This window comes from Piliocolobus tephrosceles, chromosome 1 (genome assembly GCF_002776525.5).
Source record: "Piliocolobus tephrosceles isolate RC106 chromosome 1, ASM277652v3, whole genome shotgun sequence".
Classification (NCBI taxonomy): domain Eukaryota; kingdom Metazoa; phylum Chordata; class Mammalia; order Primates; family Cercopithecidae; genus Piliocolobus; species Piliocolobus tephrosceles.
In genome coordinates this window covers 174,003,725-174,029,076 of record NC_045434.1, presented here as the reverse complement: position 1 = coordinate 174,029,076, position 25,352 = coordinate 174,003,725, and the positions used below count along the sequence as shown (strand labels likewise).

The 25,352-nt window shown below is 48.3% G+C and overlaps 1 protein-coding gene across 3 annotated transcripts in view; it reads left to right on the top strand.

The window, feature by feature from the left end:
• The window catches only part of SLC5A9 (solute carrier family 5 member 9), a 26,642-nt gene extending 3,467 nt beyond the window's left edge, over positions 1-23,175 (top strand). The window contains exons 3-15 of one of the 3 annotated variants that reach the window (XM_023187704.2): positions 3,109-3,213; positions 3,343-3,417; positions 3,532-3,696; positions 4,822-4,927; positions 5,822-5,902; positions 6,224-6,429; positions 6,634-6,769; positions 7,921-8,028; positions 10,491-10,641; positions 12,439-12,607; positions 14,075-14,290; positions 17,243-17,402; positions 21,873-23,175. In XM_023187704.2, coding sequence (XP_023043472.1) covers positions 3,109-3,213; positions 3,343-3,417; positions 3,532-3,696; positions 4,822-4,927; positions 5,822-5,902; positions 6,224-6,429; positions 6,634-6,769; positions 7,921-8,028; positions 10,491-10,641; positions 12,439-12,607; positions 14,075-14,290; positions 17,243-17,402; positions 21,873-22,081 — 1,887 coding nt within the window. In that variant the 3' untranslated portion in view covers positions 22,082-23,175. The remainder of the gene's footprint in view (positions 1-3,108; positions 3,214-3,342; positions 3,418-3,531; positions 3,697-4,821; positions 4,928-5,821; positions 5,903-6,223; positions 6,430-6,633; positions 6,770-7,920; positions 8,029-10,490; positions 10,642-12,438; positions 12,608-14,074; positions 14,291-17,242; positions 17,403-21,872) is intronic. The other 2 variants (XM_023187705.1, XM_023187706.2) reach the window with 2 other exon arrangements.
• The last annotated feature ends 2,177 nt before the right edge of the window (positions 23,176-25,352 follow it).

Here is a 25,352-nt window from a genome sequence, read left to right as displayed (position 1 = left end):
CCACACTCACACTCCCACACTCTCACACATAACACTCCCACACTCACGCTCCCACACTCACACTCCCACACTCACAATCACACACTCACACTCCCACACTCTCACACACAGCACCCTCACTCACTCCCACACTCTCCCAACACCCCCACACTCACACTCCCACACTCTCACACACTCACACGCAGCACTCTCACCCTCATATAGGCACCCACACACGTTCAAACATGCCCACACTCATACGTACTTACAAACGCATTCACACAATCACACTCCCATTCTCACACTCACACCTTCTCTCGCACTCACACACTCTCACACACACTGTCTCAGTCACATGGACTCACACTCTCATACGTATGCTCATTTAAACACTCACACGTGCTCACTCAGACACACATTCATGCACACTCACATCTCCAGCCCTCTTCACCCCGCTCCCCACCCTTCTTGTTCTCACCACCTTCCCCACTCTCTAGTGGCCACAGACTCACTAAAGAGTAGCAGAAACAGAAGAGGCCTCCAGGTCTCTCTGGAAGGTTTAGGTATCTGGGACAGGAAGAAGTAGGGGCAGGGAGCGCTTGCTGTCCAGCGTGACAGAATCCCCAGGGATGACGAGGAGCTGAGGCCTGGCAGCTCAGGAACAGTGTGCGGGTCACTGGTGCTACCAGCTACCTTCTCACCAAGAGAAAGGAAAAACCCTTCAAAATGGTTCTTTTCAGCTAGTGCCCCCCAAATCACGGGAAAGGAGGAGAAAGGAGCATGACAGAGCAGGTTCCTCTGACCACTTCAGAAGAAGCCCAGGGGCCCTGCTGACTGCCTGGTCAACCTGCAGAGAACCGAGTTCTGGCCTAACGATTAGTGTGAGGAACCTGAGGCCTCCGAACAAGAGGGAGGCCTTGGCAGGCACTCCCATGTTCCCACTGCACCCCAAACACAGAGCAGACACCCAGTGGGAAAGAGAGGATGTGCTCCCCATCGTCTGGTAGGCCAGGCTGTGAGCTGTGCCTCCTGCACCTGAGACTTGGGTCCAGCCTGAGGCCAGCTTGAGAACCAGCTCTGGGGAGGGAAAGCTCAGTCCCACCAGCACTGCTGGAGGGTTTGTCTGGGCGTCTGCTCTGCCCTGAGTCTGTGCCCGGTGAACAGTGTGTGGCTTGGAGGCTGAGAGCAGAAGGTGCAGTTGCCCGTCCTGTTCCAGAGAGGCCTGCATGGTCGCCCTCCCCACGCCTCCCCTGCTGATGTTGTCTGTCTCCTGGGTTAGGAGCAGGGGAAGTGAGGTTAAAAACTCTGGGCTGGGTGGGGGTGGAGGTGCCTCACTCCTCCAAGAACTGCCTGGGGGAGGCTTCTTCCCCTGAAGCAGGAGTCCTGGTGTTCTCTGCTCTGGCTGGGTGGTCCAGCCCAGCCCTGCCAGCACCCTGGGACCGCCTGAGGAAGAGCGTGTGTGCGTGTGAGTCCTGTGTGAATCTGTTTCCATGTGTGAGTGTGTATGCATGTGAGTGTGGGCACTGTGTGTGTGCATGAGTGTGCTTTGTGTGTGCTTTGTGAATGTATGTGCACGTGTGTGCATGTGTGCATACCTGTGTGTGTGAGGGCATAGGCATGAGGACATGTGCATGTGTGTGAGTGCAGATGTGTGACTGTGCAAGTGCGTGAGTGCATGTGTGTCAGAGTGTGTGTGTGCATGTGGGAGAGTGTGTACCATGCCTGTGTGTGTGAGTGCATGTGTGTGTCAGAGTGTGAGTGTGCACGTGAGTGTACCGTGCCTGTGTGAGTGCATGTGTGTGTGTACCGTGCCTGTGTGTGTACCGTGCCTGTGTGTGCGTGTGTCAGAGTGTGAGTGTGCATGTGTGTGTACCGTGCCTGTGTGTGCACGAGTGCATGTGTGTGTACTGTGCCTGTGTGCGTGAGTGCACACGTGAGTGTGCATGTGCACGTGTCAGAGGCACTAGCACCAGGGCCTCAGCAATGTCAGGCCGGTTGCTCATTCTGTGCCTTTACGCTGCTGACTGCCTTTGTCTGAATTTCTCAATGCTTTTCCTCTCCTCTCACTTTCTCTCTCACAGCACCTCCGGAAGAACCGGAAGTTGGGCGGAAGTAAGTCCCACATTGTATAGGTGAAGAAGCTGAGGTGTTGATAGAGGAAGTGATTTTATCGTGGTGACATAGGATACAAAAAGGAACACAGCTCTGCCCCCAGCTGCCCCAGCCCTCTCCCCGAGGTCTCCTTAGGCCTCCTCCCAGGCTCCAGAGCCCCTTCCTCTCCCCCTTCTCCCCTCCCAGTCAGGGATCCCATCTAATAATAAGAGATAATATTGACCAAGTGTGCATTAAGTGGCAAGCACCATTTGTGTAGTGTTACTGGGCCAGAGAGCCAGGGATTGAATCTTAATTTGGTCACTTACTAGTTCTGAGACTTGGGCAAGTTACCTATCTGTGCCTCAGTTCACTCATGGGTGAGATGGGGATGAAAGTAGCACTGAGCGTTGTGGTGAGGATTAAATGAGTCCCCATACTCAGAAGGCTGGCTGGTTCCTGGAGATGCTGCACAGGCCCTGACTGCCCTGATCATGCTCACCATCATCACCACTCTTTACTGCCTCCCAAGTGCTTGGCTGCCCCCTTGAAGAACTAACTCAGCTCAGAGGTCGACCTGGCTTGTGCTCAGTCCCTCGGCTCCACCCTCTGCCTGGCTCACCCTGGGATGGCAGGAGGGCTTTTCCTTCCCTCCTGTGGGGCTTCCCCATCCCCTTCAGCTTCCTTCCCTTGGAGGCCCTCAGACCCATGGCCTCAGTGCAGAGGTCCACACTCCCCACTTTCCAGGCTTCCTTCCCACTTTCCCCTTTTTTCCACTTCACCATTTACTCACTGGGTGACCTGGAGCCAGCGAGTTCATCTTTCCTTACATTAGTTCCTTCCTCTGTAACCTGGGATGACTAATACCCTTCCCTGCGGCTATCTGTGGAATTGAATGTATTTATGAATGCAGCGCCTTGCATACAGTGGGTACCCAACAAATATCAGCTCCATGCCCCCTCACTACTCATGGTCCTCACTCCAGATTCATTCAGATCACTCCTGACTCCTGACCCTTGACCCAACTGTGCCTTGCAGATTGGAGCATCTCTGATGTCAAGCAATGTGGGCAGTGGCTTGTTCATCGGCCTGGCTGGGACAGGGGCTGCCGGAGGCCTCGCCGTGGGTGGCTTCGAGTGGAACGTAAGGAAGCTGGTTTGGTTTTTCCAGAATAATGAGAGTCTAACCCACCTCCGTCTCTGGCATTAGTGCTGTGAGGATCCTTAGGGATGCCTGGGAGGCTGCATGGTGAATTGAGAATCCATTTCACAGATGAGGAAATCAAGGTCTGGAGGAGACAGAGGGATCCATGCAAGGTCACACGGGAGGACTGGGGTCAGGTCCCAGGTCCCTTATTTCTCTGTTTGGGGGCCTCCCACAGCACAGCGCTGCCTCTGGGTGGGAAGCCGCCACTCTGTCTACATCCAGGACCTGGATACCTTCTTCTCCCCACTCTCCCAGGCAACCTGGCTGCTCCTGGCCCTCGGCTGGGTCTTCGTCCCTGTGTACATCGCAGCGGGTGTGGTCACAATGCCACAGTACCTGAAGAAGCGATTTGGGGGCCAGAGGATCCAGGTGTACATGTCTGTCCTGTCTCTCATCCTCTACATCTTCACCAAGATCTCGGTAGGTGTCATTACAATGTGGCTGTTGTGTCTGCAAATGCTGATTCGGGAATTGCTGAGTGCATCACCATGTGCGTGTTGAGGGGAAGCTGACAATCCATTGACAAAAAGGAAGGCAGGACCTAGAAACCTTTAGCACATGCTCCCCCTCAGCACTGGGGTACTCAGAGATGAATGGTAAATGTTTTTGGAGTGAGTGACAGCCACTACATTCAAAGAAATCACAATCCAGAGTTCATTTTTTCATTAATGGATTATTCATTCATCAACTGTGCATTAGTTGCCGAGATTTTTGGAGTTAGAAAAGTCTTTTAATCCTCCTCTATTGACCTAAACTCAGGAAACAAACCTAGATAGGTCAAATGACTTGCCCAAGCCCACACAGAGGGCTAGCTCTAGAACTGAAACTGAAGTGTGGGTTCCATGACCCAGTCCAGTCTCCTTCCACTCTGTTATGTTTTAGACCCTGTAACAGGTTCACAAAACAATCATGGAATGGGACCCACAAGCACACACTAAAGGGAACTGAGTCACTCCGTTGCCAGGTCCAAGGCTGAAAAACACTTTAAGGCCCTTGTTCCACCAATGTTTGAGAATCACCCTAAGTCAGCTTAGGCTCAGGCTATAAGCCCTTGTCTGCTAATAAACCCAAGTATGTAGATGAGTCAGATCCATGTCTATCTGCACCAGGGCTCCTGCCACACTGGGTCAGCTGTGGGCCATCTGGCAGCCAAGTAGGCTCTGCTCTGCCAGGGAGCAGCCAGCAACTCTCTGGTTCTTCCTCTCTTCTCCTAAATGGCCTCTTCTTCTCCAGTCCAGCGCCTTCCTTCACTTCCTCAGTCTTCCACTTAATTCCTCACCACTCCCTTCACATCTAGCAGACTACGCAATTAAATTTTTCTCAGTTTTGAGACTTTATACAGTACTTCTCTGCTTTAAAGCCTCCATGGTGCCTCAGTGTCTGCAAGATAAAGCCCACACTCTTTAGCATAGCACTTAAAGCTCATTTTCATCATGTGATGAGGGCTGAGGATGCCTGGTGTTGCTGGGCAGGCAGGTGACGTGTCCACACAGCCCTACTGAGGGCCTTGGGTGTCCTGGCCTCTTGGGTCCTGGCTCTCTGCAGACTGACATCTTCTCTGGAGCTCTCTTCATCCAGATGGCATTGGGCTGGAACCTGTACCTCTCCACGGCGATCCTGCTGGTGGTGACTGCCGTCTACACCATTGCAGGTAGGCAGAGGGAAGGTCATGTTGGGCTGCAGAGACTGAGACAGGAAGAGGGAAAGAGGGAAGCTTTTGACTGGCAGAGACCACCCAGAGAGAAAGACTGATGGAGAGACAACCAGAGAGAGACAGAGAGACATAACACTGATGCTGACAGAGAGAAGGAGAAACAGGAGAAGTCGAGACAAAGAAAGGCTGAGACACAGAGGTAGAAGAGAAGAACACAGGGGAACAGAATGAAAGACACAGGGACAGAGACCAGGGGGATGAAAAGGGCAGAAATGGGAGGAGGAACGGGTCAAGCAGAGAAAGGGAAGGAGAGACAGTAATAAATATCAGAAAAGACTAACTGCCCAGTGAGCAAGGTAGAGAGGGGTACTATGACCCAAGCCAGAGTCACTGCAGGCTGCCCCAGGCAGAGACCACAACCCACCTCCTCCTGTTTCCTCTAAATCTCCTTGCACAGGGCTGGGCACCATGGGAGACCAGCATGGGAGGACAGCCTTACTTATGGTTAAGTTGGGGTCCAGAGACGGGGTGGGGGGCATTTAGATGGACATTAGGAGGAGAAAGCAGGGAGTATTCCTGGCAGAACTACAAGCCAAGGAATGGACTTGGGATATTAAACAATAACAAAGAGCTGTGGCGTGATGGCCACAGTCAGCTGCTGTCAAGACAGAAAGAAGGGACCCCAGCACCTTTGACTGTGACCAGCTGGCATCCTGCCAGGGAGGGAGAGAGAGGAGCACTGGGTGTGGAGAAAGGCAGGTGGCCAGAGTTCCCCTGCTAGGAGGGCTCTGTGTCTTCTCTGGTCTCCACAGTGTGGCCATGCATAGAGCAGGCAGCCAGAGAGGACCCCAAACTGGTGCTGACTGATGAGCCCTCTCCTTGGGTCCCCAGGGGGCCTCGCGGCCGTGATCTACACAGATGCTCTGCAGACGGTGATCATGGTCGGGGGAGCCCTGGTCCTCATGTTTCTGGGTAAGAAAAAGACCTAAATACACCCCACCTTCATTCTTAAATTCCTCTCTGTCCTGTCTCTGTCACCTCCAGAATTTGATTGAAACTTTCCAGTGCTTAGAGCCATGTGAGCCGTGTCCCCTCTCCAGGCTGCAGCTCCCAAAGATCAGGGTTCTCGCTACTTCAAACCAAGGGTCTTGAGCCCAAGCCCCATCTTTCTCTTTCACCCCCAATCCCCACGTCAGTTCCAACCTGAGAGCCCACATGAGGCTGGGGGCTGGACATGCTGAGTGACAGGCTCAGTGGGGTCTCAGGGCTGCTTCACTCACTGTCTCCTCACAGGCTTTCAGGATGTGGGCTGGTACCCAGGCCTGGAGCAGCGGTACAGGCAGGCCATCCCTAATGTCACAGTCCCCAACACCACCTGTCACCTCCCACGGCCCGATGCCTTCCACCTGCTTCGGGACCCTGTGAGCGGGGACATCCCTTGGCCAGGTCTCATTTTCGGGCTTACAGTGCTGGCCACCTGGTGTTGGTGCACAGACCAGGTAATCCCCAGCCAGGCTTAGCCTGAAGTGGGGTGGCTTCCTGCAGAAAAACCCAGTGCCTGGATGCACAGAGGGTTGGACCTCATTCTGGGATTGTGACTGGACTGGAGTAGGGGCACAGTCATGCCCAGTGTCAGGGCTCACCTGTGGATTAGTGAGCATTTCCTCAACCTGAGCTGCACTCCTCATTTGCTGCCCTTTCAGGTCATTGTGCAGCGGTCTCTCTCGGCCAAGAGTCTGTCTCATGCCAAGGGAGGCTCCGTGCTGGGGGGCTACCTGAAGATCCTCCCCATGTTCTTCATTGTCATGCCTGGCATGATCAGCCGGGCCCTGTTCCCAGGTAAGAGTGAGTCTTGCTCTCTGGGTGTTGGGATCTGGGGCTTTCAAGAAGCGTCTGGAGAATGGGAATGTGTCCCTCGGCAATGTTAGACCAGGCATGCACCCACAGACCCAGCTACTTGGAATGCTGAGGATCCTGAGTCCACGAGCTTGAGTCCAGGAGGTTGAAGCTGCAGTGAGCTGTGACGGCCCCACTGCATTCCAGTTTGGGAAACAGAGCAAAAAGAAAAGAAAGAACAGAACAGAACAGAACAGAAAAGAAAAGAGAGAGGGAAGGAGGGAGGGAAGGAGGGAGGGAGGGAGGAAGGAAGGAAGGAAGGAAGGAAGGAAGGAAGGAGAAAGAAGAAAAGAAGAAGAAAGAAAGGAAGAAAAGAAAGAAAGAAGAAAAGAAGAAAGAAAGAAAGAAAGAAAGAAAGAAAGAAAGAAAGAAAGAAAGAAAGAAAGAAAGAAAGAAAGAAAGAAAGAAAGAAAGAAGAGGAGGAGGGAAGGAGGGAAGGAAGGGAGGGAGGGAGGGAGGGCAAGCAAAGGAAAGCAAAGCAAAGAAAGGAAAAGAAGGCCGGGCACGGTGGCTCACTCCTGTAATCCCAGAACTTTGGGAGGCCGAGGTGGATGAATAATGAGGTCAGGAGTTCGAGATCAGCCTGACCAACATAGTAAAACCCCATCTCCACTAAAAATACAAAAATTAGCTGGGCGTGGTGGCACGTGCCTGTAATCCTAGCTACTCAGAAGGCTGAGGCAGGAGAATCACTTGAACCCGGGAGGTGGAGGTTGTAGTGAGCCAAGATTGCACCATTGCACTCCAGTCTGAGCGACAGAGCAAGACTCCATCTCAAACAAACAAACAAACAAACAAACAAACAAACAAACAAAAAAAGATAGAAAGAAAAGAAAAGAACACATAGTAAGCAGTTTAGGCTTTGTGGGCCAAATGCATAATAAATATTTCAGTAGAAAAAATGTGAATCAGGTAGTAAGTGTATGGATAAGAAATTTACCAAAGATCCGTACACCATTTGCCCCTTGACCTTGAAGACACGGGTCCCTGTCAGTCTCCAGTGAACATTATCCTGTAGTTTTGGAAAGTAAATACTAGGCCAACCTGAGAAGGCACAAGATCATGGACTCTATCTGCCATCACTTCTTCCACAGACGAGGTGGGCTGCGTGGACCCTGATGTCTGCCAAAGCATCTGTGGTGCCCGAGTGGGATGTTCCAACATTGCCTACCCTAAGCTGGTCATGACTCTTATGCCTGTTGGTGAGTCTCTCCTCCCCACCCCACCCTGCACTCTCACCTCCAGCCTCCTCCAATCTCCACTGCCCAGGAGGGATGGCACTAACATGGATGGGAAGAGGGAAGAAAACTATTCACCTCTGCACCCCCATCCTAACACACACACACACACACACACACACACACTTTTTACAAGCATTTGTACATAGGACGTCAGCTCTGTGGGCAGGTTCTGGAGATGTAGAGATAAAAGGCAGGCCCCTGCTCAGGCATCATGCGGTCTCCAGGGTGCCTGGATTTGCCAGAGGCACAATCCAGTGGAACGAGTGTAGTGACCCAGTATGGGTTAAGGGAGCCCTAAGGAGGCACCTGACCCAGCTGGAGGATGTCAGGAAGGTCTCCCAGAAGGAAGGAAATGGAGCTGCATCTTGAGTTAAATCTTAGGCAGACACAGCCGGAGGGGCATAGGCAATGTCATTCTAGGGATGAGAAGCTGTGCCTGCAAAGGCCCAGGGTGAAGAGAGGACATGAAGTATGAGCTGAAAGAGGCCCAGTGTGGATGCAGGAGCCAGGAGGAATGAAGACAACCTTCCTGGTGGGGATGTCACCGCCAAGCCTTGTTCTGGAGCAGAGTGCTGGGACACCGGGGGGTTTTGGTCAGAGAGAGCATAACTGGGTTTGTGTTTCAGCAAGACCAGTCTGCATGGATGACTCTGTATGAGGCAGGCTTGGGGGCAGGCAGGGAGATTGTCCATGGGGCGTTTGCAGTGGTCCAGGTAGGTGGAGCAAGTCAGTGGCATCAGAGATGAAGAGAAGGGATTTAAAGATGTTTGTGAGGTTGAATTGACAGGACTTGATTTGAGGGATAATACAAAGAAATCCTAGAAGGCTCCCAGATCTTGGTCTTTAGATGGTGGTTTTATAATGATATTGAGATTAGGGACATATGAAGGGAGGTAGGATTATGGAGGGCAGCAGAGAGTAGAGTTATTCCCTCCCTGTGGTAGAAGGAGGAGTGAATCCAGGCAGTAGTGGCCATGGAGGGAGCCCCAGCTAGGACAGAGCTGCCCTGAGGGGTAGATTGGAGGTAAGCAGGGAGGGGAGCAGAGCAAGGGTCTCAAGTAGCCCTAAGCTCTGCTGTGGGGCTCGAAAGACAATAACTAAAGAGGGGAAAAGAAGTCCCCAGAGGGAGATGGGCACCTGAGTTTGGAGCACTTGAGTCTGAGGCACCTGTGGCGCTTCAAGGGAGAGAAATGGACATCAGAAGGTGGTTAAATATATGGATTTGGAAGGAAAGAGGACTGAGGTGGGACCCGGGCTGGGATCATCTCCCCAGGGGTGAGCAGTCATATCTCTAGAAGCTTGGTCACCGTCAGAGAAACTTCAGATATCAGTGAGCCCCATCCTCCCTTGTTCAAGTGGAAAAATAGGCCCAGAAATGGCAAGGAGCTAGTCCAAGGATCATACATATAGCTGGTTACTTGCAGAGCCAGGAAACAAGCCCAAAGCTGCTACCTCCCAGGCCAGGGCTTTAGCCCAACACCACCATGTCAATGAAGAAGGTATAGAAACACTGAACAGATCCACCCAATTATTAATAATCACCTTTCTCCTCTCCCCAGCAGCGACCCACTAACCAAGTATCTACAAGCTGTGAAACCTAGACTGAGATGTCAAAGCTTCAGAGAACCTAGTCCTACATGCCTTAATAGGATGGATGAGGAAACTGAGGCTCAGGGTGGGAGGTGGAGGGGCAAATGAGTCATGCAAGGCCACATAGAAAGGCAGGGAGAGAGCCTGGGCAGAACCCAACCTGTAGTTCTGTGGTCTTGGATTTCTTTCTTTTTTTTTTTTTTTTTTATTATACTTTAAGTTCTAGGGTACATGTGCATAACGTGCAGGTTTGTTACATATGTATACTTGTGCCATGTTGGTGTGCTGCACCCATCAACTCGTCAGCACCCATCAATTCATCATTTATATCAGGTATAACTCCCCAATGCAATCCTTCCCCCCTCCCCCCACCATGATAGGCCCCAGTGTGTGATGTTCCCCTTCCTGAGTCCAAGTGAACTCATTGTTCAGTTCCCACCTATGAGTGAGAACATGCGGTGTTTGGTTTTCTGTTCTTGTGATAGTTTGCTAAGAATGATGGTTTCCAGCTGCATCCATGTCCCTACAAAGGACGCAAACTCATCCTTCTTTGTGGCTGCATAGTATTCCATGGTGTATATGTGCCACATTTTCTTAATCCAGTCTGTCACTGATGGACATTTGGGTTGATTCCAAGTCTTTGCTATTGTGAATAGTGCCGCAATAAACATACGTGTGCATATCTGTGCTGGATGGGAGCCTCATCCAACCCCTTCCCTCTCTCATCCCTACCCCCAGCTCCTGACTCTGCAGAACGCTCCAGCAGCCTCTGTGGTCCTGGCAGAGTCGGCCTTAACAGGCCAGCCGTTCACATGAGCCTCATCTCTCCCCAGGTCTGCGGGGCCTGATGATTGCCGTGATCATGGCCGCCCTCATGAGCTCACTCACCTCCATCTTCAACAGCAGCAGTACCCTGTTCGCCATTGATGTGTGGCAGCGCTTCCGCAGGAAGGCAACAGAGCAGGAGCTGATGGTGGTGGGCAGGTGCGCTGGCCCCTCCTTCCTTCCTTCCCAAGTGCCCTCTCCCCTCTCCCCTGCCCTGGTTACCCTGAGCAGGTGTGGCTGGGTTGGACCCTGGACTGGCAGCCAGAGCACTGGGTTCAAGCTCCAGCTCTCCACATGATTTCAAGTAAGTCCTTCCCCAACCCTGGACCACTCCTTCTTTCTGAATAATAGGAAAAAACACCTCTTCCCTGGTAACTGTATCTTGGAATTGATCAACAGGGTTATTGAGAGATAAAAAAGTACTTAAGAAATGAAAGGTAAACTGTGTAAGCGCAAGGAAATTTAGCAAGCAACTCACCCACGGTATTCCCAACCAACTGTGGATGTTACGCCCGGTTAAAAAAAATGCTATTAATTTAATCCATCAGATTCACTCTGAACATCTACTATGCATCACATCCCACATGCAGGGGACCCACGGATGGGTCATATGGCCCTGCCCTCAGGGTGCTCACAGTTTATTAAGAAAGGTGGAAACACAGGTAACACAGCAAGGTATTTGCGTCAGTGGAGATTTTCATGGGAGGGCTGTCTCCAAATGATGCAGAGCCTTGGACACCAAGCTAAGGAATTTGAACTTTATCTGTGGGTAACAGTTTTATGCTTTTAAAAGCCTAAGTTGGTGGCTAATATTTTTGGTTTTCCATAGACTGGAGATTTGTAGTTCACATAAGGTTAAGGAGCCCTTTTTAAAATCTTCGTTTCATAATCGAAGGTTCCCTTACTTGGGTTTCTGGACTAAAGTTCTCCCACTTTGTGGCTAGGTACTTGAATTGAGGAATCTTGCTTTTTCATATCTCCCTGCCTTTGCACTCACTGTTCTTTCCACCAAGATGCCTTCTGCCCAGGGCTGCCTAATGGATTCCTACTGCCTGCTCATCTGTGCACCCCTAGCCCTGGGCAAGGGGACTGGCCATTGCAGGATCTGAGTGCAGGACAGATTGTGCAAAGAGGAGGGGGACGAGCGGCAGGGAAGCTACTTGGGTAGTTGATGCTCTAGTGGAGTCTAAGAGAGGCAAAATGGGAGGAAAAGGAGAGGAGAAGACAGGTATGCAGTGACATGTCAAAAGAAGCATTCCTTATCTGTGCACATAAACTAGTTTTGCTATCATTTCCTCAATCAGTGAGGTTCGGGCTCTATCTACTGGTCATATATGTTATTGCACTCAACACATCCAAGAAAAGTTTTTCATCAACTTTACACATCTGCAAAATCATACATGCAGAATGCTTTGGGGACTTAGGTCTGAGCCACAGTTTGTTGAGAGCGAGTCAGGTGAATAAGTGGGATTCTTTCCCAAGATCAATGCCACAGTAAGGGAGAGAGGATCAGCGCCTGGAGGAGGGAGCATTTCCTGGAAGCTGCAGTCATCCTGGGAAAGAGCTGCCTTACACCGGGCTGGGATGGAAGAGGGGAAGACATGCTACGCAGAGACCAGAGACCTTTTACTGGGGTGGGGGTGGGGCGGAATGTATGAATTCCTCCGTGAACAGCAACACACAAGTGGGTGACGTGACCTTGAAGGCATCTAATATATAAGTGCCATGGAGGCATTAGAATTATAAGTTTCTTCAGTTCCACATTTCCGATATTCTGGGATTTTAAGACTAAGTTTCTGAATCTTAGTATTTGAGATTCTGGCTGCCAGCCTTCTCTGATCTAGTGACTGTGCATTTCCCTCCCTTCTCCCTTCCTGGTTCCTGCGCATCACCTTCACCCCACACCACACCATGCCCACCCGAGTGTGCCTCAGTGCCCTGTGCTCTCTCTGGCAGAGTGTTTGTGGTGTTCCTGGTTGTCATCAGCATCCTCTGGATCCCCATCATCCAAAGCTCCAACAGTGGGCAGCTCTTTGACTACATCCAGGCTGTCACCAGTTACCTGGCCCCTCCCATCACCTCTCTCTTCCTGCTGGCCATCTTCTGCAAGAGAATCACAGAGCCCGTGAGTGCAGTGCACCTGTCTCTCACATACAGCAGAGGGGCTGGAGACCTGGTCTCTCAATCACCTGGTCTCTGTGACCTTGGGAAAATCCACTTCCCCTCTAGGCTTCCATTTTCCTGACCATAGCATCCGGCCTAGATTCATTCATTCACTCAACAAACATTTATCAGTCTTATAGTGGCAGCTCCAGGGATGCAATGGTTTACGAGATTCACATAGCTGTGCCATCGCTGGGCTGGCAGAGAGATAACTGAATAAGCAATAATAATAAAGTATGCTGGCTGGTGGGGGAGTAAAGAGCACAAGCACCTAACCTATAGGGTTCCTGGGAGGGGTCAGGGAAGACTTCCTGGATGAAGTGACATCTGAGCTGAGGCCTGAAGGATTAATGGGAGGGGGAAAAAATGTTCCAGACACAAGGAACGGTGTATGTGAACGTGCAAGAGAGACTGTAATATCTCAAGGGTCTGTTCCATCTCTAACACTATAAGGTTCTATGTGTAAGCAAAATAACAGCAATGACAATGATGATGACAAAGTGTGACCTTACAAGGGTTCCAGCACATGCATCATTCATGCAACGGCCCTGAAACCTGACAGAATCTGGGAGGAAGCAAGGGGTACCCCAGGACTGGAGGCTTGGTTACTCCCCAGGATAGCCTAGAAGAGACAGGCTGGCTGTACCTTGAGAAGCTGATGGATATCATGGACACCACTCCACAAAAACAATGTGAGAGTTCAAGGTCATTGAAAATGAGGTCATAGAATCCCCTCCCTTGATAGTACACCTAAGCAAGTGTCTACTCTCTGCACAGGTCTCATCTCACTGACAACGATGCCACACAGCAGGACCTGGATGAACTCTGGGTGTTTCTGCTCATTCCAAAGTTTTTGAAATCAGGATCAATATCTCCCATACTCTTACATGCTGGGAACAGGTACAGGTTAGGGCCAAATGGAGGTATAAAGAAGAAAGACATGAGAGGTACCAGAGCTTTTCTTAAAAACAACAACAACAAAAGGAAAGTCTCTATTCTGATTTCTCATAATAGAAGGTTGGGAAGGGGATCCTGGTATTCCCTGATTATTACAAAAGTTTATTCCATTGTAGTTGAATATTAACCATCTATTAATTACTTAGTACTGTTTTAATTTTATGAATTTTTAAATTACTGCCCCCAGTGAGAAAATTCTGAGTCAGCAAGGCTGAGTCATTCGTTCAGTCAGTTCACAATGGAGCCAGGATTCAAATCTTAGTCTATCTGACTCTACAACCCCTATGCCACTGTGCCTTTAAGTCAAGACAAAGTCTCAGTACTAATGGGGAACTCATTTCCCCATTAGTAGATGGATTTTCCCAGCATGGTAATAAACCAGTGGGAGACAGATTTGGGGACAGAGTAGTTTTACCTTCCTAGGGTCTCCCACCTGGATCTCACCTCAGCTCATGTCTGCCCTCTTTCACAGGGAGCTTTCTGGGGCCTCATGTCTGGCCTGGGAGTGGGGCTTGTGCGCATGATCCTGGAGTTCTCATATCCAGCGCCAGCCTGTGGGGAGGTGGACCGGAGGCCAGCAGTGCTGAAGGACTTCCACTACCTGTACTTTGCACTCCTCCTCTGCGGGCTCACTGCCATCGTCATCGTCATCGTCAGCCTCTGTACCACTCCCATCCCTGAGGAACAGGCAAGTGCTGTGCTCATACTGAGGCCCTCCAGAAATGCTCTCCCTTCCCCCATAGCCTGGAATTCCACTGCTGACTTTTACTTTGTTGGGTTATGGTCTCCCCTCTGGCCACACAGATGTCCTTGGGAGGGAAAGTTTCTTGGGCTATGAATTCCCCAATGAAAAGTAATTCATTGAACTCAAAAATTACTCAGTGAGTACTCACTATGTGCTAGGCACTGTGCTGGGCTTACAAAGATGAATGGTCCCTGCCAGAGTTTATCCTCAGGGGGAAACAGAGCTGCCACAAGCTGCCACTATACAAAGAGAAAGTGCAGAAGGGCCAAGCTGAACCGAGGGGCAGAGCACAGAGGGAGAGGCAGTCACCTCCTGGGGGCCCAGGGAGGGCACACTGACGAGGACACTTTGAATTAGACCTTGAAGAATGAATAGAGAATTTTAAGTGGCCAAGAAACAAATACAAGAGAAAAGAAACAGAGAGCTTATTAAGTGAAGAACTCAAATTGAAATCCTCACCTCTCACAAGCAACAGCCCTTGAGCACTGATGCTTGGTCTTCTGCGGCCTTTTTTCCTTACAGCCTAGAGCTAGGGCTGCTGAAATAAAAGACCACCGATTGGGTGACTTAAGCAACAGAAATGTATGGTTTCACAGTTCCAGTAGCAGGAAGGCTGAGATCAAGGTGTCTGCAGCGTTGGTTTCATCCAAGGCCTTTCTCTGTGGCTTGTAAAAAACTGTCTTCTCCTCTTTGTCTTTACACGGTCTTCCCTTGTGCCTGCCTGTGACTGAATCTCCTCTTCTTTTAAGTCATAATGGATTATGGCCCATCCTGGTGACCTCATTTAACCTTAATTGTCTGTAAAGACCCCATCTCTGAATATAGTCACATTCTGAGGTACTGGCCGTTAGGACTTTGACATAGAAATTTTGGGAGGACACAATTCAGCCCATAACAGAGCCCATGCTGGAAGTCAGTGCCTGAAACACAGAGTGGATATCAGGGATAATACTCTTTTGATGGATGGTGCTTTAGAGTTTGCAAGATGACTTTATACCCTTGGTTTCACTGATTCCTACAAAAAAGCAGGGCTTTCCCAGGCTGACTTCTCCAGTGGCTCACACCAGAAATGAGCCCCTCCTCCCGCTGAATCTTCAACCTCTTCTCCATTGCCTGTTTCCTCACTCTTCATCCTGAAGTCTTCCCCAATTGAAAATCCTTCCCTGAATCCTGTTATCCTCTAGTTCCTGCTGCCTCCTTCTCCTCCCTTCAACAGCAGACTTTTGCAAAGAATGGTTTCCTTTCCCAGCCTCCACTTCCCACCTCTTGTCTGTTTCTCAACTGCTGCTGTCTGGCTGTTGTCCCCAATATTCCGCTGAAATTGCCCTCACCGAAGTCACTGATAACATCTTATTGCTAAAATCAAAGGTCATGTTCCTGTCTTTATCTTAAATGAATTCCCAAGAGAACTGGACACTACTGACCACTTCCTGCACCCTGAAGACCTCTCTTCTGTTCCCTTCCATGAAATATTTCTCCCCTAGGTTTTGTATTTTTGTTGTTTGTTTTGACTACCCTTCAAATCACTCTTTTGACTTCTTCACAGGCTTCTCTGTCTGCTCTGAAATATCAGTGTTCCTTAGGAACCCATCTATGGCCTATAACCTCTCTCACCTACAATACTCCTGGGCTATAAATTCACCACTTTCTATGTAAAGTTGACTCTCAATTCTCTATCTACAGCCAAAACCCCTCTCCCAAGATTCAAACCAAAAATCCAACTGTCCCCTGATGACATAAAGAGACATAGTCCATATGCTACTGGTGACACCCAGTAGAAGTATTAGGTAAGGTTTATGGAGAGATACTTACAAGCAAGGAAGCTTCCCATGCTCTCATGATCCCAGAGAGATGCATGCCTGGGCCCAGCATAGCGGAAAGTAAGAAGTTGGGAGCAGGATAGGGGATACCCAGCTCAACATGCACCAGAAAGCTGCCTCAGAGCTCAGGCAGTGGTAAGTCCCACACCACCGATATGAGGCAGAGAACTGCTGTGTTTTATTTTGCTGAGTCACCAAAAAGGAGAAGAGAGAAAGCCACCAGGGCCATCCAAGGAAGTAAGTTTTATTTCTCCTCACCTGAACATCTCCACTAGGAGGACCTGCAGACTCCTGAAGCACATCATCATATTTGTGTGTGTACATGTTCTCTCTCTCTCTGTCTCTATCTATCTCTATGTCTCTTCTTTCTCTCACCAGCACTAATCCCCACTCCTTGTCCTGTGTTTTTTATTCCTGGGAGAGGCACCACTACACATCTGGTCACCCAAGGCAGGAACCCTGGAGCTGTATTAGCCTCCCCCGTGTACCTCACCTGGCTCTTTCAGTCAGTCACGCTGTCCTGATTTCACCTCCTTTATCCATTTCCTCAGGTGTCCATTATTTTTGGTTTCATTTTTGCACTATCCTCCAGGCTGGACCCCTTTCAATTCACTCCAAGAGGTCTTTGAAGATTCCAGCACTATCTTCTGCTTAAAGTCTGCAGTGACTCTCCATTGCCTACAGGGTTTTTGTTCTTTAAGCTACAACTTCTCAGCCTGACCTTTGAAGCCTCATTCTCAAGTGCCTGCCTCCCTGTCCAGCCTCATTTCCCTCAGTCTGTAAAATCCATGAGGACAGGGCCCAGGTGTGTTTCAGGTCTGTATTCTAGCACCTGGCACAAGCCTGGGGTAGAGCACCTGATGTAGAGCAGGGGTGCTCATATTTGAAGAAAGAGGAAGTCAGGGCTAAGATCCAAGCCTTGGGCAAGTCTAAGATAAAACTTGATTCCCAGTCCTGGCCTTGTTCATTGTACTCTTTGCTGTTTTTCGGATGGCCTTCCATAAATGGGCCTCTGTTTTTCTAGAGCATGACTTCTCTCCAAGGCAACTGACTCCAGTGTCTTCTTTCCCTCCAGCTCACACGCCTGACATGGTGGACTCGGAACTGCCCCCTCTCTGAGCTAGAGAAGGAGGCCCACGAGAGCACACCGGAGATATCCGAGAGACCAGCTGGGCAGTGCCCTGCAGGAGGTGGAGCAGCAGAGAACTCGAGCCCGGGCCAGGAGCAGCCTGAAGGTAGGCTGCGGCAGGCCGGGGGATACTCATCACAGAGGAACAAGTGGGCACAGACCTATGCTGTGGGCTGCCTTTGGGATGGGGACTCTGAGGAAGCCCAATAAATATCACCCCAACTCCCTTCCCACGTGGCTATTGAACTATTAGAAAAATAAGATAAATGAGTCAGGTAGATGGGAGCCAAAATAGTGCCCTCATTACTGATCAAGTGTAAGTGGAAAGAGTTGGTTTATATCTGTAGGGAGATCCACTTCCTAATACTGAGCCCTCATATTCCATGGAGGTACCCATCCAGTCACCAGCAGATCTGATCAGGGGCACAGAATAAAGAGGGCATGCTTGGCTCAGCCCTGTCCTCCCTGTAAAGAAGGGCAGGGCTGAGCTTAGCATGTCCTCTTTATCCTTCCCAAATCCACCAACATGGAAGTCCCTTCTCCCCTAGGTTGAATGAGTACAAGGGCAGAAAATCAAAGAATGTTACACCCACGGGGTTCCCTCCACATGGAAGGAAACATGAGGCATGACAAAGAAACCCCTCACCCGTGTCCCCACCACCACTTTTCTTTATTATTTATTTATCTCCCCGGGGGCTCAACAAGTCTGCCTATAGTAATACAGAAGCGCGGTTGTCCCTCGTGGGATGAGAGCAGCCATGCCTCCATACAGTTGTTTTGTTTTCCTGAGGTTCCTCCAAAACACCCTCCCACACCTCCGGGTGTCTCCTTGAGCTGTCGATGAGCCATGTGACATATGAAGTGCATCCCTGGAAGTTCCTACATGTGTTAGAAGAGTATGTCAGCTAAATCTACTCGAAGGCCACACAGTATCTAAAGTTGAAAATTATTTTAAGACATGATTTGAGGTACCTGTGTTAGACACAATGCAGCTATAACCTTCCTGAGTTAAACGAAATAACAATATCAAAACGTTCTAATGATAGAGTGAAAACATTATAAAGATTTTTTTCAATTAAAAAAAAAAATCCCAAGGAAAATGTTAAACTCTATAAAGCTTTACCTGGGTGACAAAATAATCTATATGCCAAATCCCAGTGACATGCAATTTACCTATATAACAAACCTGCACATGTATCCCTGAAACTAAAATAAAGGTAACAGAAAAAAAAGTGTCCCAGTAAAATAAATAAATAAATAAAATCCGAAAAGTTAAATAAGTTTGCAAATTAAAGTCCAAAATCAATCTCTCTTGCCTTTGTGAATTAAAAATTCAAAGAAATTTAATTATTAGATTTATTTTCTGCCTCAGTGAAAGAAGGTCTCAATACAAGTAGATGAATAAGACATAGTCTCTGTCCCCAAGGAGGTGAGAATCTCTTGGAGGCAAACAGGTAGTGCGAAGATGTAGAGTTTACACTAAAATGGATAAAAATGTCAATAATGTAGTAATATTGGGCTTTTAAACACAATGGTATGTCATTGTTTATAACATCCAGGCAGAGAAATAAAATGCATCTTCATGTGAAAAAACAGTAAAATCATTAAGTTTTTTTAAAAAAGAGGTCTCAGTGCCTGGATGGAGTTAGGGTTCCCTCAGCAGCTGCAGCTACTTTCTCTCATTGGATTGGCCGTAGCTCTAGTTTTATACCAGCCTCTCTGGGCCAAACTTTAAATATTTCTAGTGAGCTAAGAGCATAGACAGGATTAGCAAAGCATCACTTGCTGCACCAGCATGGTTGGCAATGCCATGCCACTTGGTTCTCGTGCCTTTGCCAGGTTTTAGGGGCCCTATACTTTCCTCCAGACCTGCGAAGGATCCCACCTTTCTTGAGGCCCTTCACCTTTGCTTAAGGCCTTGATTCTAGAGAAACAGCCACTTGCCTAACGTTAATGACATCATAAGCCCCAGAATTCCACCAAGGTCTAAGGCTCAAAGCTTCTTCCCAAGCTACAGCAGTTAAAAGCCAATAATCCAGTATAAAAAGCTATTCATAACGATGGATATAATTTTTTCCAAACTTCTGTGGTTAAAACCCACATAGGCTCACTTCAGAAGACACTACCAAAGATCAGCATCACCCTGCCTGGTCTTATCAGTTGCCCCAATTACTTCATGATATTTTGCTTTGCAAATATATATATATGTATATGTATATGTGTGTGTGTGTGTGTGTGTGTGTGTGTGTGTATTTTAAACTGCTCCCCCATCATCATTGCAAAGACTGGGTCCTGGGCCTTGTAAAACTTATGGTATTCAAGACAGCAATCTGAGAGCATGAGCTTTTGTAGATGAGGCAACTGCCAAGAGAAGGAGGAAGGAAGAAGGGGCAAAGCTGCAAAGAAGCTCCCAAAGAGAAAGAGGAAGGAGACAGCTTGCACTTTCCCACAGCTGAACCCCAGAACTAGGCAGACTTACACAGAGTTACACAAATGAAACTACTCCCTGGTTGGTCCCCAGGCCAAGGGACAGAGTCATCCCTGGAGAAACCGAGAGGAATGCCTGCTCCCTGTGAATGACTTGCTCCCAAGCAAGAAAAAGGAGGCACCAAGTCAGCCAAGAAGTCCAATGAGAGAAGCTCACCCCACTTCACAGACCACCACCATGAGGAAGTAGAAGGGTAGGGAAAGGCTGGTGCCGTTATACACTAAAGCTCCTTCCCTGCCCAGAGAAACAAACATCAGAAATAGGGAAAAGGCACCCTCTCTCAAAAAACCTGCAGGCAGGTATAAGCCAGGCCGTATAATGTTGAGTCCTAAAAGGAAAGTTAAAAATATTTAAAGGAGGCTGGCACTGTGGCTCATGCCTGTCATCCCAGCACTTTGAGAGGCCAAGACAGGGGGATTGCTTGAACTCAGGAGTCAAGACCAGCCTGGGCAACATGGCAAAACCCCGTATCTACAAAAAGTGCAAAAATTAGCAGGGCGTGGTGGCGCACACCTGTGGTCACAGCTACTCAGGAGGATGAGATGGGAAGATTGCTTGAGTCCAGAAGGTTGAGGCTACAGTGAGCCATGAATGTGCCACTGTACTCCAGCCTGGGCAACAGAGTGAGACCCTGTCTCAAAAAAAAAAAAAAAAAAAAAAAAAAAAAAATATATATATATATCTATATCTATATATAAAATATATATTTTTTAAAAAAATATAAAACATATACATAAAATATTTTTAAATATAAAAAATATATATATATTTAAAGGACAGCAGAGTAGATCTGAAAGAAATATGTTCATCCCAGGTTTCAGATATGAATTTATTGAGCTATGGCACACCACTTAATAACTCCTTTAGTGACATAGGCTCTCTGGGCATAGGAATTTAAATATGAAGCTTTGTGCATCCTCTGTCTCAGAAGTTTGCCAAGGGAATCAAAGGAGAGAATGTTTCAATCAGCTTGGAAAATGATAAAGTCTAGTACAAATGAAATGCTGAATTCATATTACCATTAGTGCAGTTCTGTTGGTATGTGACCTTAAATAAGTCTCTTCCCTTTCCTGAGACTTTTTTCTTCTCTGTGCAATCAGGGAGCCAGACCAGATGGCATCCAAGGTTCTTGCATCTCTGACACCCTGTGGTTTTATCGAACTTACCAGCTACCACACTCTAAACACATTAATAAAGCATTCATTCCCAGTGCATTCTTTTCAATCTCAGTGAAAGGATTTTTATATTAATTTTATTTGTGATATAATATCTGTTGATTTAAAAACACTTAAAAATATTTACCTTATTACTTCTTTTGAATTTAGTTTTTAGTGAATTGTGCTATATTTTAACCTCAGAGCAGGCCCCTTTCTCACCCCGAGGAAGCCCGTGTCTCCATGGGTTCGGTCTCATGTACATTTAGAATATCATATGCACCAGAACCTCTCCCACTGCTCCAGCACTGGTAACTTTTTAAAGTGCTGTCCAATTTCCATCCTCATTTGGTAGTCAGAACAACCCAGAGAAGAATGGGGTATATGTCATTGATACATCTGAGACAGAAAGAACCTCCAGCTCAGAGAAGCTGAGTGATTTGCATATGGCCTCACAGTCAGCTAATGGCGGAGCTGGCCCTGGAACCAGTTTTCTGGCTTGCAGCCCAGTGCCCTTTCCAATTGCAGTTGTGGCAGTCTGCCTGGTTCAAACGCTTCCTTCTTCCTGGGTGAGATAATGCTCCTTCCTTCTGCCCTTATTCAGGACTTGTGCTATGAATTGGGATGAACTGCATTATCCTGCCACCTTGATACACCATCCCCTCTCCAAGAAAGCAGTGCTTCCACTACGTGACTGGGTGCTGTGGCCAAGGTCAGAACTTAGTCTAGAGTACCAGCTCAGCCCTCAGTCTGTAGTTTGCAGAAAGTACAAGTCAATAGCTTCACCCCTCCCCATTTCCTGTGCACCCCCCATACTTTCCTTCAGTTTCTCACCATCTCTCTCCCTCCCCTACTCTCCTATCACTTTCCTTTCTCCAATCTTCTTTGCCTCTCCCCTCCTGCTCTTCTTCCTCTTCTGGCTTTGTCCCTCCAGCCCCAAGCAGGTCCTGGGGAAAGTTGCTCTGGAGCTGGTTCTGTGGGCTCTCTGGAGCACCGGAGCAGGCCCTGAGCCCAGCAGAGAAGGCTGCGCTGGAACAGAAGCTGACGAGCATTGAGGAGGAGCCACTCTGGAGACATGTCTGCAACATCAATGCTGTCCTCTTGCTGGCCATCAACATCTTCCTCTGGGGCTATTTTGCATGATTCCCCAGACCTGGCTTCAGTGTAGACAGACTAACAAAGCTCAAGTCTGTCAGCCACAGAAACAGGCTGTCCTCATACTTTGCTGTCTAAACTGGAGACCACAGAAGTCAAGACTGCAAGATCCCCTGAGGAGAATCCAACTCAACCTGCACACTTGACAAGTGGAGAAACAGAAGCCCAGAGAGAGCACTGGGTTTGTTCAGGGCCACCCAGCAGGAGTCACACGGGGTTTCCCCACTCTTTCTGATACTGTGCCTTACAGACCTACCTCAAACACACTGTTTCCACCCTCTTGTTGAATGTATTCAGTAGCTTTGCTGAATGTGTGTCCTGAGGTTAGAAAAGTGGAGGATACAAGAAAAGGAACAGCAAGAAATTTGCAAAAATCCAAGAGCACTTTTGCTCCCCATTATCCTCCTTCCTCTTCCCCTTTCTGGTTCCCCTACCTCTCTCTCTTTCTATTCTTCCCAATACTCTATTTGTAGCATGAATTTACCCAGGAGGGTCCTATATTTCCATTGGTGGCTCCACAGTGGTGGCTGTCAGACCCGAAGGAGTGGGGAGCCAAGGGTGGACTTTAAGCACGGTGACAGATGGTGTTTTGGGCAGAAAGCTCTTGGACAAGGGACTATCCAAAGCACTATTTAAATTCTGCCTCTTCCTACTCTCTAGCCCAAATATGCACAAAATCTCTATGGCCTTGAGAAACAGAGAGACATGACTTGTGAAAAACACGAGGAATCAAGACATGTTACTCTGTATTTAAGGATAAGCCCCACAGCGGGCAGCACAAACAGCCTGGGAGACACTGTGCCTGTGCCTCTCTGTCCTTCTCCCTTTGCTTGCCATGTATCTGCATACCTTGGAATACACTGTGACCCCAGTTAAGTGTCCCTTCGCCAGGCAGCTGCCGCAATGTCCAAACCTGGGTCAAGGTCCCATGCCTGCTCCCATAGCCCTGGACCTGCTTCTGTCACAGCACTGATCACACCGAGATGGAAGACTCCAGGGGGCAAGGACCAAGGGCCATGTCCCAAGTGACTTTGTACCCAGAAAATAACAGCTGTTCAATAAGTGTGTATTGAGTTAATTAGCTCTCCATGGTCCTGGTAGGCTTTGTGCTGCGGCTGGCTGGGTAGTAACTTGGGGTGTTAGTTGTTAGGGATGAGTCTTCTTGACTTGGAGTTTAAGTAACTGAGTCTCAGACACCTAGAGTGAGATCACAGCCCCAGTTTACTGACAGACACCAGGTGAGGGCGTGCCTTTCTTCTATCTCCCAGTTGAGGCTGCCCCTACTCTCATCCATTTACACTGACCAGTAATTACAACTGGATACAAATAAAATTCTATTTCTTTGAGGTGTAGACACAGCATTTTCCATAAATACCTCCTGTCGCTGCAGCCTCCAAATTTTTGTTTCCATTGACCTTGTGACCTTGCTTCTCACTTTAGTTGGCTCTGCCCTCTCCGTTGTTCCCCGTTAATCCTTCCTGAGAACTCAGTTTTCCTCTGATTGCTCCCAAAACCTTTCACACTAGTATTTGTGTGTGACATACTATATTGAAGGTTTGGGGAGAAGAATTCTAAACCACAGAAGCACAATCTAAAATTGGATACGGAATATCTTATTTTTAGATGTTCCTCAGGCGCCTGCTCCCAGAATTTCTCAGAGGTCTCTTCCTTAGTCTCCAACTTCCTGCCTTCTGCCTGGCTCTTTGTCCCCTCCCCCTCCGTAGATTTGAGAGATGTTTCTCCATTCCCCCAATCTTGGCCCTCCTCCTCCTTTATTGTCCTGTTATTGTACTGAGCCTCTACTGAACTCCGGAAGTATCTCATCTGACCCAAAGACAAGACATGCTGTTGAATACAGTAGGACTGCAGAAGGGTGGCCACTCCTCTTCCCTACCATTTTGCCTGATTAATTCCTACTTGCTCTTCACATCTCAGCTCAAAAGTCACATCCTAAGTAAAGCCACATAGTCCTGGTAATGATCTTAGCACAGACACCTACATCCCAAAGATGAACCCCTAACACCCAAGATACAGTCTCATGATCCCCCAACTTTGCCTTCAAAGCATATGTCAGTGTATACTACTATATTTGTGGGATTCTTTCATTAATAGGCATCTCTTCCCCTAGATTGTGAGCTCCCTACTGAATCCCCTTCACCTAGACAGGTACCTGGCATATGGTGGGTACAAAATTCTGTGTTATATGAATAAGTGAAAGAATAAATGAATGAAATGAGTGAGTGAAAGGGCACCCCTAGCAGAGGAAACCAAAGTTAAAAACACAGAGGTGGGAAAAATCATGACATAACTAGGAACAAAAATAGTTTGAAATGTCGGAAGTGGAAGATACATGTGGACAGGACCACTGCTAGTCCTTATGCTTCACTGTGAAACTGAGCAAAAGATGCCTTTCTTCTTGGCAGATACAGATCCTCACTATAGGGTGACAGGTGGCAGCCAGAGCCCATGCTTACTTCAGGTCCCACATGCCCCTATTGGCCAGATGTATTTGTGCAGGGCACCACCTGCACATGCATGAGTGGTAGGCCTGCATGTTGGGGAATGGGTGGTGCAGTGACTGGGAGGTAAGCAGGTGATAGCTCAGGAAGAAGGTTCCATGCTAAACTTGGGACTTCATCTCTTATCTGGATCATTTCTATAGCCCCTTGATTCTTATCTTTCTCCCCAGTCTCTCTTCTTGCAATTCATCCTATGCACTATAGCAAGAATGATTTTTCTAAAATGCAAATATTGTTCTATTTAAGACTCTCCACAGATGGTGTTTTCCAGCTTGGCGTGAGATCCTATGAAAATTGCTAGAAATATATCCCAGGGTTTTGTCCTTGTGCCCCCTTCTGTACTATAGCCAAAAAGAGGCTGTTATGTGCAGTGGTTAAGAAGACTGCAGGGGCTTGAAAGACTGATCCTCTGGAACCAAATCCTCATTCTGTCATTTTCTAATGACAAGATATTGGAAAAGTTGCTTAACTTCTCTATCTTTTCTCATCCACAAAATGGAGACAGTAATAGCAGCTACTTCACTGGGTTGATGAGAAGATTAAATTAGTTATTTCAAATAAAGTATTTAACATAGTGCCTGGCATATCACTAAAGTACTTAATAAATGTTAGCCATTATTGAGACAGCCAGGCGGGAAGGGCTCCCTGGCAAAACTCCAACCGGCCTATGCACTGAGAGGGGTGCACACTGGGATGGAGCCACAGACATTCGTGCCATTTGCAGCAGGGAGGAGCCTGGC